The sequence below is a fragment of the Lactuca virosa genome, chromosome 2, assembly GCF_052849685.1.
Source record: "Lactuca virosa cultivar CGN04683 chromosome 2, Lactuca_virosa_CGN04683_v6, whole genome shotgun sequence".
NCBI classification, from domain to species: Eukaryota; Viridiplantae; Streptophyta; class Magnoliopsida; order Asterales; family Asteraceae; genus Lactuca; species Lactuca virosa.
The window spans coordinates 215,573,725-215,586,530 of NC_136427.1; the positions used below are offsets into that span (position 1 = coordinate 215,573,725).

The 12,806-nt window shown below is 34.8% G+C and overlaps 4 protein-coding genes across 4 annotated transcripts; 2 read left to right on the forward strand and 2 right to left on the reverse strand.

Annotated features, from left to right (window-relative positions):
- The first annotated feature begins 814 nt into the window (after positions 1-814).
- Positions 815-3,561, forward strand: LOC145160184 (uncharacterized). Its single transcript, XM_079079293.1, has 3 exons — positions 815-1,207; positions 1,283-1,498; positions 3,292-3,561. Exons 1-3 carry the CDS (start codon positions 941-943, stop codon positions 3,364-3,366), a joined length of 558 nt encoding a protein of 185 aa, XP_078935419.1. The 5' UTR covers positions 815-940; the 3' UTR covers positions 3,367-3,561.
- Positions 3,562-5,053: 1,492 nt separating this feature from the next.
- Positions 5,054-6,349, forward strand: LOC145160186 (outer envelope pore protein 24, chloroplastic-like). The gene is made up of 3 exons (XM_079079295.1): positions 5,054-5,372; positions 5,452-5,811; positions 6,017-6,349. The coding sequence occupies exons 1-3, from the start codon at positions 5,175-5,177 to the stop codon at positions 6,095-6,097; spliced, it is 639 nt and encodes a 212-aa protein (XP_078935421.1). The 5' UTR covers positions 5,054-5,174; the 3' UTR covers positions 6,098-6,349.
- Positions 6,178-7,868, reverse strand: LOC145160185 (putative indole-3-pyruvate monooxygenase YUCCA4). The gene is made up of 4 exons (XM_079079294.1): positions 7,137-7,868; positions 6,804-7,052; positions 6,605-6,727; positions 6,178-6,500 (listed from the first exon to the last, which is right to left on the reverse strand). Exons 1-4 carry the CDS (start codon positions 7,779-7,781, stop codon positions 6,288-6,290), a joined length of 1,230 nt encoding a protein of 409 aa, XP_078935420.1. The 5' UTR covers positions 7,782-7,868; the 3' UTR covers positions 6,178-6,287.
- Positions 7,869-10,761: 2,893 nt separating this feature from the next.
- LOC145160187 (small ribosomal subunit protein mL103 (rPPR7)-like) lies at positions 10,762-12,498 on the reverse strand. Its single transcript, XM_079079296.1, has 2 exons — positions 11,022-12,498; positions 10,762-10,867 (listed from the first exon to the last, which is right to left on the reverse strand). The coding sequence occupies exon 1, from the start codon at positions 12,383-12,385 to the stop codon at positions 11,150-11,152; it is 1,236 nt and encodes a 411-aa protein (XP_078935422.1). The 5' UTR covers positions 12,386-12,498; the 3' UTR covers positions 10,762-10,867; positions 11,022-11,149.
- Positions 12,499-12,806: the final 308 nt, after the last annotated feature.

Below are 12,806 nucleotides of genomic sequence, written 5' to 3' on the forward strand. Positions count from 1 at the left end.
ACCAAACGCGTAACAAAGTTAAACAGTAGGGATCATCCAAGTTAAAAAAATAAATTAATTAAAAAATAAACAGTAGGGATCATCCGAGGAGAGATACAAATATGTGGGGTCTATTAATTTTTTTTAAATATGTAAAAAATAAATACATAAATAAAAAAATTAATTAAAAAATAAATTAATAAGGGCACAATAATCTTTTTAGGAAAGACAAGGACCAAACGTGCAACAAAAATAAACAATAAGGACCATCCAAGTTAAAAAAATAAGTTAGAGACCAAAAACATAAATTCTCCCAAACCATAGGGACCATTCGTGTAATTTAATTTTTACTTTTCGTTTTGTTCATATTTGAGTAACTATTTTTTTTGTACACATCTAGGTAACGAACTTGTTGAAAGCGTTCACATGTAGGATTTAACCTGCTATAGCAGGTCATAATGGTCATATGTGAACACTTCCAACAAATTTGTTATCCAGATGTGTACAATAAAAAAAATATTTACCCAAATATAAACATACCAAAAAGTTAATTAATATTGCCGATCTTTATCTATAGTGGCTTTAAACTTGAAACTAACCAAAATACTTTTATATTTTGGGCTTCAAATCCAATTGGGCCCATCATGGGTCCATGTCCACCCACTTGGTGACGAGCAGTACTAAGTACTAACGATAATGAACATGGCGGTGATGTCAATTGTAACCCCAAATCACAGTGCTTCAAAATTGACAATCTGGAATTTAGCGAATCTGATGAAAGATTGATCCAAGCAATCCCATAACTGCTGTGCATGTTCTTCCATTATCTTTTGAGCACTGTGTTTGGTAATCTCTATCTCAAAAACCTCACACAGTTTCATGTCACAGTGTCATGATGAACACTGTTTGAATTAGGCAAATTTGTTTCAATTTTGCATTGTTGGTTTAAATCCGAGGAGAGATGAGGGATGAGGATTCCCTGCCGATATCAACACCCACAACAATATATTCATCATCGGCATTGATCTCTAATAAGAAGGAAACCCTAGAGTATAGCATCTTTAGAAGAGGCCGGTACAAGTTTTGGGCCCTCGCCGCCATTATCCTCCTCGCATTTTGGTCAATGTTTACAGGCACCGTCACTCTCCGCCTCTCCGTCGGCAACCTCAACCGATTATCCGATGACATCGCTAATGGCCCTCCTATCTATGACGATTTCGACGTCCTTGTCCGTCCTTTTCTCTCTCTGTGAATGTTTCCGTGTTTCTTTGGATTCATTGATCTGATTTCTGGTTTTGAATAGGAAATGGAGGAGCGAGAGAAAGTGGTGAAGCATATGTGGGATGTATACACCAATAGCCGTAGGATCAGATTACCTCGATTCTGGCAGGAAGCGTTTGTGGCTGCTTACGAGGATTTAACAAGCGACACACCTGAAGTGAGAGAAGCTGCCGTATCCGAGATCGCTAGAATGTCTTTACACTCTATTCATCTTGATCCTCCTCCTCTCCAATCAACGGTGCGTACTGTACCTAAAGCCCTAGATTCTATGTTGAATTCATAAATCTTAATTTAACAGTGACATTAGAAAGAACCAAGCTTTGATTGAGTAACAGAGATACTTACCTTTGAATTTCTTTCAAATGGTTGCATTGTGTGTGAATGTTGTGATTGCTCATTTGAGGGTATTTTCAGAAAACAAAAAAAATATTAGCAATAGCAGTTCCTGCTTGTCCAAAACAACCATCTTTTCTTTTATTTTTCTTATGATAGTTATGTCTGATTCAACCATTTGTTGAATGAAGGGTGTTGATTGTTAAGTAATCTTTTCTTCTTTTTGTGTTGGTAGGAAAAAACTGATTACATCATGAACTGATCCTAGATTTATTGCACAGCTACCTTCTTAGTAGAAGTTGAAAAGGGTAACCAGTTAAGCTAAGAATCATACATACATGTTCTTTAACCCTTTTGTCGATTTATAGTCAAAAGATTTGTAATCATGCTTAAAGTTAAACCACTCGTTGTAAGTAAAAGCTAAAAGCATGAACACACCTCATTTCAGCAGTCAACCTTTATGGCTTATTGTCATGGCTTTCTAAGTTCTTGATGTAATACATGAAGTTAGATTTAAAATTTTGAAACCATCTACACGGGTCAAGAGAAGAGTTGATAGGAGGGAAGAAGGATCTTTCATGTAAATACATTGAAAAGGAGTAAAGTATTCTAGAAAAGGTGTCCTTCGCACTTGTCTATTTATATTGTTGGAAGACCTCGATTAAATATAAGTTTGTCTCTTTTCATTTGTAGACATCCTATAACTTGTGTAGTTCTTCTCCTTGTAAGCATTTTAAGAGTCATCTCGTGAATTCCTTTTCACATTTAGCTTTGGTGTGCTCTTGTGTTGCCTCGTATCCCTCTTATAGTATGAGTTAGACCGACTTAACTTGAGAACTAAGTGTCGTACGATGAGCTTGTAAAGACAAGTCTTGGACAAATGCTATCAAAAGTAGGATCGTAAGAAATCACTCATGAAGGAGTTTTGTAAGTCAGTAATAAAGGGGGTGTGCGAGTCTCTAGCGAGAGAGATACATGAAGGCTTCGCTTCGTTTGTTTTTCTACAAAAGTACTTTTGGAGCACTTTTCCCTTCTGGTGGGTAGACGTTTCGCAAGTGCACGTCTTCTTCCGCAAACATGGAAAAAGACAAAAGACATTTAACCACTTCCAAAACAAACAACACCGAAATATTAGCACTCAGGAGAGCTTGCGTTGTTACAAAAACAAGTTTATGGAGATGGTGCTTCTGCTACTACATTGAGGATCCAAATTGAAATTGTTTGTTGGTAAGAGAGGGGGAAGGGTGGTTGTCAACATTCTATGAGATTCTTTTTGCTTTTCGTACAATATTTACCTTGCCTTTTTTTTTTTTTTTAGCGAGATAGGCAATGTAGTTTATTTTATTATCCATCATGACAACATACTTACATCTTGTTTTACCAATAATAGCAAATATGTAACTCATTATAGCAACGTACATTCATTTTTTACACATAATAACAAGTACTTACAAAACTTTACTCATAATGGCAACATATTTACACCGAGATAATAGCAATATGTAATTTATATTGGTAGCAAAACGTGAGTACATTGCTATTATAAAGAAAAGATTAAAATAAATACATAACTATTATAGGTAAGAAATACAAGTATGTTGTTATTATGTTCATACTTTTTAAAAGTATATTGTGCATAGTTTTAGGTTTGGAACAAATTCTGATGTGAATTTTATATTTTATATATGGTTTTAACAGAATTTACGAGAATTAAGTTTAAGGCATGCACAGCAAAACAACAACAAGGCGGGGCTTCCAAGAAAGTATAGGTGATTGTCGATTGATTAGATCCAAGAGCCATTCTTTTTTTATACTCGTTAAATTCCTCATATTGGTTTGCAGTTCGTAAAAAGTAGAGAAGATTATATTATATTTATACCCCACAGTTTTATATGTTTTTACACGTTTGTATTTATTTATTTATTTAGGCACCAAATCTTGCATCATTTTTACTCTTTATTTTGTTCATACTTTCACAAACTTTCCATCGTATTGTATGCACATAAGGATACAGTTAGCTTAATTTGTTTCTCTTAAGGTACTTTTTTTTAACATCAAAATCCGTGGATTTTTCTATATTGTTAAACTGTGTTTCTCCATTGTTGTAAAATAAAATAGACACAAACAATATATAAACGCATAGGCAGTTAGTAATTATATGTGTATTATAACAAAAATAATTTTCTTATGATAAATTGATAATGAGATTGGTTGCTACAAAATTAACCATCATTAATACACCAAGATGAGAGCTGTTACTACTTTACTACCAAGGTTATTAAAATCTCGATTTATTTGTTATTTATATAACTACCAAGGTTGTTAAAATCTCGATTTATTTGTTATTTATATTATTTTGTGATATATGTTTCGTAAAATGTTTTGGAAATAATGAATCTCTCAAACAAAATGGAATATGATGGAATTGAAATTAGATAGGATTGGAATTCGTTGTGTTTGGTCGACATTTAATGAAATTTGTTTTTTGTTTGGTTTGAATATTTATTAAATGATATTGGAAAATAATTATTTAAGAGAAAATTACTAAACTAGCCATAATCTCTAATTACTTAGCAATTTTTATCCAAAAATTAGCATTTATCCCATAATAATGTTTCGTGGGCCGTCTACTCTTTCAGGGCTTGTTGGCCCATAGTATATAGAGTTTTAGTATTCAGATTAGGTCATTTGTGTAATTTTCTAGTAAGTTAGACTACTATTTTCTCTCAGTTGAGCTTTCATAGAATAACCATGTATCTTTCGATTCTTGTGTGAAAAAAAATATGAAACAGTAGACTTCATACGAAACCTACGGTGTACAAGTAGACAATGCACAGATTGTGCTTCGAATGCTTGTACACCGTAAGTTTCCTTGATGAAACCGTAGGTTTTCAAAAACTACTATTTGAAAGACCGTAAACATTAGAGAGTAAATCGTAGGTTATAAGAAACCTACCGTTTTGATTTCGAAAATGGAAAAAAAATTATATAGATGTCACTAAAACCGTAGGTTTTAGGAGAAAGAGTGCGAATTAGGAAACCTACAGTTTTAGTGGTTATTATAGGATAAGTGATAATTTTAGGCTAAAAATGGATAAATAATTAGGGTTTATGGCTAGTTAGTAATTTTCTTATCGACCAAAATATTGATTTTTTTTGTAAAACTTTCTTTATTAAACTTTACTTAATCTTGAAAACAACCGACCTCCAAATTTCGACAAACCCTACATGATCTTGAGCAAATTTGTTCCGACATATTTTGTTCTTTGTTTAATTCTTAATTAGTAAATAAAATTAAATTAAATGGTATAAATATCTTTCTACATACATAAAGGATCTGTCATTTACGGCAAAGTTACATGGACCAATCACGTAAATTTTCTTTTTAATGTTTTAATCATTGCGTAAAGGGAGGGAGCGATCGGCCAAAATCGATAAAAGAGCTCGTTAAATTACAAATAGTGACCAAAAGCCCACAAGATTATTGAAAATCACAGAATTCTTTTCCTTTCCCACCATCAGCCTGATAAACCCTTGTAACTCTCCAGCATCTTCTGGTTCTACTCCCTTCCAAAAAAAAGATGAAGGCTTCATTCAGAGGAAGCTACGACGCCAACAATTCCGACGGCACGGGTTCCATAGTAGTGAACGCCGGCGGCGTCAACTTACAAGCTTCCCTCACTGGTGGCACATTCTTTAACGGCCCTCTTTTAAACGACCTTACTCTATCCGTAGAAAGCCCTGGATCCTTCGTCGTCGATTATATCGTCCCCAAAAAGGTGCAAATGAGTATTTATGTTTGATTTTCATCTAGATTTCCATTTTACAGCTAATACTTTAATTTTGCTATGAAATTAGGATGTGCGATTTCAGTTCATGAATACATTTAAGATTAACGAGAAGCCATTGAACTTGACGTATAAACACTCGGTAGTTGAGAACCGGACATCATTGGATGGTACGCTAGCGTTGAATTCTAATCATAAGGTTTCAGCTTATTACGGATTTAAGCCTGGGAGCTGTAAGGTGAAGTACAATTACGTGCATGGAGGTGTGACGACTATTGAGCCTAGCTATGATTTTGCTGAGAATTCGTGGGACGTAGCTGTGTCAAGGAGAGTTGACGATGACAGTGTGGTTAGGGCTTCGTATCAGTCATCCACTAGGGTTTTAGGGTTGGATTTGAGAAGGAAATCCTCTAATAATAGAAGCATCAAGGTAAATTCTCTCTGAACTTTCACTTTATTGATGTAATTTATGTAGCTTATAATGTATAACAACGATAGAGATGTTGAATTAGTAACACTGTAACAGAGGAATTGCAGTTATTTGATATAATTTGCGTAACTTTGGAATTGGGCATGCTATGTTTTGGATTTCATTGTGCAACAGATCTTGACATTTGGTTCTTAATGCCTTCCAGGTTTCTGTATCAGTCAATTTAGCAGATAAGAAAAAGAAACCAACCATAAAAGCCGAGAGCATCTGGGATATCGAGATTTAATTGCTCCAATTCAAGCACAAAATTTTTGTTAGTAAGTACTCGTTTTGCTAGTATTTATTAAAAAAAAGCATAAGGTCAAAGTAGTTTTTGTATATATCACTGCATAATTTCTTTTTTGTGGTGACAATTAGATTACAAAGATAGCCTTATGAAAACTACCCTAACAAAAAGATATTGATTCTATTTCATGCTACATATAAGGATTAATCTTTGAGCTTAGATGCTTTCTATATGAGTTCAATTGTCTCCCAATATCTTCTGCTACCCTTTCTGCATCATTTGAAGCTCCAAATAAGCCTTGCCCTGTGAAGCCTACGCTGTAAATTCCATTTTTGCCCTTCATGTTACCGATCCATGAACTTTTGGTATTATTACCCTGTTCTTGTCCAGACAAACTTTCCTCCTACAAGAAAAAAATCAATCAATGCAAAAAACATACATTTGGAAATTAAATGCCCCACTAAGGATGCATTATCATGTTGTATGCTCATGCATTGCAGATTGTACCTTTAACCATGAAGCTACATTACTTGTGTAACCAGTAGCCAAGATTACCGAATCAAATTCTTCCACTTTTCCATCAATGAATTCCACATGGCAAGATGTGAATCGTTGGATTTCACCTACAACCTATAAAAAATCAAGAATTTAATTTTTAGTCGAAAATAGGATTAACTAGGATTATGTTATAGTGATTTATATTTACCTTAATTTGGCCAGACTTAATCTTAGATAACGATCCAACATCCAAAACCGGTGTTTTTCCAGTTTTACCCTTGAGTTTAAGAGGTCCATCTTTAGGTCTTACAATACCAACCCTACTTGTGTCTCCAAGAGTCATCCGTGAATATACAATTAGAAGCCAATCAACAAATCTTAAAGGAAACAACTTTAGCAAACCAACTGCAATCGCAAAAGACGATCTTCCTAAAATGTCCCTAGGTAATATATGCAACTGCATACATTTTTAAATTATTCAGTAATTCATATCAAATAAATATTAAACTAAAAAACAAAAAGAAGAATATGTTATATGTACCTTATCTCTTACTACTAAAGAAACTCTCGCACCATTATGACACAAATTCAAACTAATCTCCATCCCCGAATTCCCACACCCAACAACCAAAACCTTCCTCCCTCTAAACTCACCTCCATTCTTATACTCACTACTATGCATCACTCTCCCGCCAAAAATCCTCAACCCATCAAACTCTGGCACCACCGGGGCGGCATTATCTCCGGTGGCCACCACCACCCACCGCGACACAAACTCCGTCTGGTTCGCCACCACACACCACAAACCACAACCATCGGAAGTTGCTTTGTATTCTGCACTCTTAACCTCGTACCCAAACAAGGGACGAATTGAAAAGTGTTTGGCGAAAGAATCGAGGTAAGCGATGAACTGTTCCTTGGATGGGTATTTTGGGAAATGATTAGGAAAGGGGAAATGAGGGAGTTGACAGAAGTTCTTGGGTAAGTGAAGCTTAAGGGAATCATATGATTTTAGTCTCCATAGAGATGCTAAACAATTTTCTTTTTCAAGAATTACAAAGGGTACCCCTTGTTTTCTAAGGCATGCGGCTATAGCTAAACCCGAAGGTCCAGCACCCACGATTAGAGGTCCGGGGACATAAACACGCGTTAATTCCATGTCATCCATAGTTTGAGAGAATCCCATGAATTATGGTCAAAGGTGTAGGAGTGAGAGTTTGAAATTTGAATTAGAATGAATGTATATAATGAGAGGTTTAGAGAGATGGTGTTTGTGTCTTATTCTGTATATTGTTGGTTTAATGGGTTTACTATTTATATTGTATTTTGGTATTTTTCTATGTTAAGCAATAAGCATCCTTGTTGTACTTTATTTATGGGGGGCCTTCGCTTCAATGTTCATTATCCGTATTCTATAATATTTTTGCGAGTGCCAGTTCACAAAAGGAGGGGCTTTTTTGGTGTTTTGGGTAAATAACCCATCAACAATTGACCCGAAATTTTGGAGGTTTCTCTCAAAATATGGACCCGGTTATTGGCTGTTAGTGAAGTACATGCACATCGTCTGGTCCTAAACAGTCTGGTCTTTCTTAACAAAAAAACCAGTCTTTGTAAGACTTGTTCGGTTTAGGACGTTTTTCTTTTCATTTTCATATATTCTTTTTCTTCAAAAATTAAATTTCGATCATTTAATAATTAGTAAAAAGTCTTAAAAAAAATGCTCCAACAAGGTATTATTAATATTGTATGTTTAACATAGGCGTTTGAGATTGCTTATTTAAAACAAATTAAAGCTTATATGGTACCAAAAGAGTATGAAGTATTATTATTGTTCATGGGATTGTGGTCACACTTGAGTTGAACACGTGGTAAGCTACTAAGCTTTCTTTATGAAATCCATTTTGCAATAATAGACAAAAAAATAAAAACCATGCATCATGCATGATGTGAAGCTTTAGTGTCCGTCGATGGTGATGAAAACACAGAAAGTATGAGGTTGTGATATGTTTGATTGTGGGTGTTTTTTAGAGTTTAGAATGGTAAAACCGTAATTTTGTTTTTATTTATAATAAACACTCTTTAACAAATCGAACCAAGTATCAGAAACAATTTATTTAAAAAATTAAAATCAACACACTTCTGAATTTATGTCATCTTATTATATTAATAAACTAGTTTTAACCAAATGTGGTCAAATTTTACGTAGGTTTTTTAGTTTTTAACTAAAACATTTAGTCACTCACCCAGGACCATGAGGACCATGAATTGGGTGTGACTGTTTAAAGACTGTCTAGTCAGTCAGTCAGGATTGAGATTGGTCCTAATCATTAAAATATTTTTTTAGGACTAGTTTCTGCTGGTTAGATTATGATTGGTTTCAACATCGAGCTGTTTTGTGAAATATGTTGATACGAGTAGCACACAGGATTGATACAGCAACCGATTATGACATATTGGCGGTTACGAAATGGAGTGAGTAAATCTGTTAGATTTTGTTTTCCATACACTTGTCACTAAACGGCCATCATTTTGAAGGGGCCTTAGTTTCTTCATGAATGTATGGTAGTGGAAGTCCATCCATGGCCTAATGCTTGTTCATATGCTCATCAAGCTTTTGTCTTTTATATTTTTTGTGGGACTGGCAAAACATGTGTTTGGCTAAACGTTTTCTATTTACATTTCCCCTTTTTTCAACTCAAATCTTGATAAAACATTTGTTTTATTTATCAAACATAAATCAACTTACAATTTTTTTTTTTTTTTTATAAATGGCAACTTGAATGAGGTGTAGAAGTTTAAACCTAATGAAACATATATATTTTTTTAGTGAAAAGGAAATGGTCATATACCAAATGAGTTTTTCTTCTTTTGTGTATTTTGAAAAGTTTAAAAAGATGTGAACAGAAAACATAAGTGTTACTAAACGTGTATTTGAGTGGTGGGTAATGGATGTTGATATATAAGGAAAGTAGATGGAGTACAGTTTTGGGTGGTGATTAAAAATTGGATTATTGTGTACTAGAAATGATTATCGGTTAAAGTTTGAAAGCAACTTTAAGCAGATATGATCGGTTTTAGAGACTTGGAATATGCATAGATGTGGGGGTATCACTAATATGCTCTTTGCTCTTTGAGCCACGGCACAGATTGTTTTAATTGTAATCCATTGTACATTAAACATCAAATTCTATTAATTTAATCATCCAAATTTTGTGTTACCAATTTAATTGTTTATTTGTCGACTGGCTATAAATGAACCACATGAACAATGTTCATGATATGGACTAACGAATGAACCAACAGATAAACAAATAAATTTTATTTTTCGTGTTTTTTTATTTAACAAATCATTTTGTTCATGTTCATATATCTATAAACAATGCCGTACACACTAACATAAACATCCAAATCGAAAACCGTGTATATATTTTTTAATCAAAAACCTTGTATGTTTTAAACTAATTTTTTCTTTTATTTTCTTTAAACACTTTTCGTCTTCATGAAAAATCAAGTACACATATATCAAAATTGAAATGATTTTCATCTTCAACCATTTCATCGATGGTTTGGCAGCGAGTTGGGGTAGCAAAAATCCACAAATGAATAGTTATTTTTGAACAATGACAACTCACATGTCCTCAAATCTTTTATCGCTTCATAATTTTGTTATCCATTACAACATAATTTTAAGTTGAAATTCTCAACCCTAACCTTATCCGTTTAATTTTCGTGATGTGTCAACATGTTTAATTAAACAGGTTTAAGATATCTTAAACCTGTTGATTTCATGTCGTGTTAGTTTTTGCACCTCAACATGACACCTTTCCATATAAACAAGCAGAAAAAAATGGTTTGCCTTAATCTTGAACAAAAGATTCGAGAATGAAAACCCTTCTTTTTCTTTTCATGGCATTGGGTACACGTATCCTCCATCTAATCATGTATGCATTTTAAGTTGTTATCCCTAAATACTCTTTTTCTTTTCATTTTAGCTTATCTAGATCAAATTTATGATCCCTAATGCATACACAATACAAATGTAAATTTTAATCCAATAGTGGTAACACCCTGTGAGTTGAATTAGTGTTCTTCTGGATCTAAGTAACTTATCATTAAAACCATGAGATTAGCAATTATCAAGATAATATTGTATCAAGTATCAAACCTAACTTTCAACTCTATTATTAAATTCCATACATCAAGATGAACAACAGTCTAAAACACTAAATAAATGAGGAGGCTTATTGTCAGAACAAAATTTGAGCTTCTAACCTGAGTTAAAAAGTTAAACAAATGACAAGATTCAGATATTGAACCAAAAAAGAGCTTCCAACTGTAATAAAAATCAATAAGCAACAGAAAAAGCTCCATATTTGAGCTACAAATCACTCAAACTAACTAGAATTATAACATTTGTATCACTTACCTCGTTGACAAAATCCAACCACCAGATGAAAGTTGAAAGTGAAACAGCTTGTTTTCTGGAGGCTATTGGCAGCATGTTTGTGCGTATCAGTGGTTTTATTCCCATATTTATGATTGATCAAACAGGGCTCATGTCCTAGCTTCTCTTGCAGGATCAATGGCATTACTAGCTAATCCAAGTTCATTCTCCAGTTTTGACCAAGCAACCAAAAGATTAGGAGGGAACTTCTTCCTCATTGTCCTGATCATCCCTTTTGCATCCTTGGTTCTTGACTTTTTAGCTAACCCTTCAACCAAATGCTTCAATGTATTGAAATCGGGTATCTTGTTCACCTTCACACTGTGCTTAAACACCTTGTAACCAGTCTCAAACTGCTCATTCTTACACAGATAAAACAACAGTGTTCTAAATGTAGCAGCATTGGGTTGACAGCAGTGTTCTTCCAACTTCTCATACACTTCCTTTGCTTCCTTCATCATCCCCTTCTTACAGTAACAAGTCATGAGGTAATTGTAACTTATAGTGTCTGGTTTTAGGGCTGCGTTGCTCATTTCTTCAATCATTGACTTGATGTTCTCGGGATCACCATCAACTGCGTTCATTAACCTTACGTTGTTTGCAGCAACATCTATCAAACATCCTCTGTTCACCATCTCATCCCAGATCTTCTCGGCTTCGGTGGGGTTTCCTTTCTTATACAACGAATGAATTATCGATGTGTAAGTGATTCCAGAAATCTGAATACCTTTCTTGTCCATTTCTTTCAGTTTATCTATCGCCAATTCAGGCTTACCGGCATCGCAAAAGGACTTAACCAGTATACCATACGAATACTCGTCTGGTCTGAACCTATACTTTGCTGGCATTTCGTCGAACAGTAGTGGCGCACGATCGAAATTCTTCGTTTTCAGACAAGCCGTGAGTAAAGCGTTGAATGATAGAGCTGATCTAGGCGTTTTCAGGGCTTCCATCTGATTATATGTATTGAGAGCGTGCTCAAACATGCCGGCTACGCCGTATGATTTAATGAGGGAAGATAAAAAGTGCTCATCGGTGATCCGAGGATCGCTTTTATGGGACTCGATGAGGGCTTCTATATCCGAGAAACGATGAGATTTTGCAAGGCGGCGGACTGTGATCTGTTGAGCATGATGTGCGGATCCAGGTGAAGATGCGGAGTAATTGGCTTTGACGGTTGAGTAGATGTCTAAAGCTTTGTCGGTATCGTGTTCCGTTCTGAGTTTTGATTTGGCTTTGGAAATGGTCATGGAAGCTGAGTTAGTGACATCGGTAGTGGCGGCAGTAGCGACGGCGGTTGACAGATGACGGGTGCGGCGGAGGAGCGCAGAAGAAGACGACGCCATGTCTATTGTCTAGGGTTTTGGGTTTAGCAAGGAATGAATCTTCTTCAGTCGAGTTCGAGTCGCGACTCACGAGTGTACCTGTTACTAACCTGTATATGAACAGTTTGGGCCTATGTTGGTCCTTGGGTTAACCCGCCTCAATATTCATTAGGCTATATTCGCATTTAAACGATTTTTGGTATAAAGTTCGGGTTGTATTTGTGACCACACAACAACCAATTTGGAATAACAGGTTCCAAGTTACCATAAAATGTTATTTACAAAAACTCATTAAGTTTATAAATATTTTGCAAAAAAGCCTTAAATTTACAAATTTTAATAATGGTCTGGAATATGTTGTTAAAGATTCTTGAAGTCATATTGATGAATACGGAGTAACATCGCTTCCTATAAAGACCGAATATAATAAAATCCTTGATAG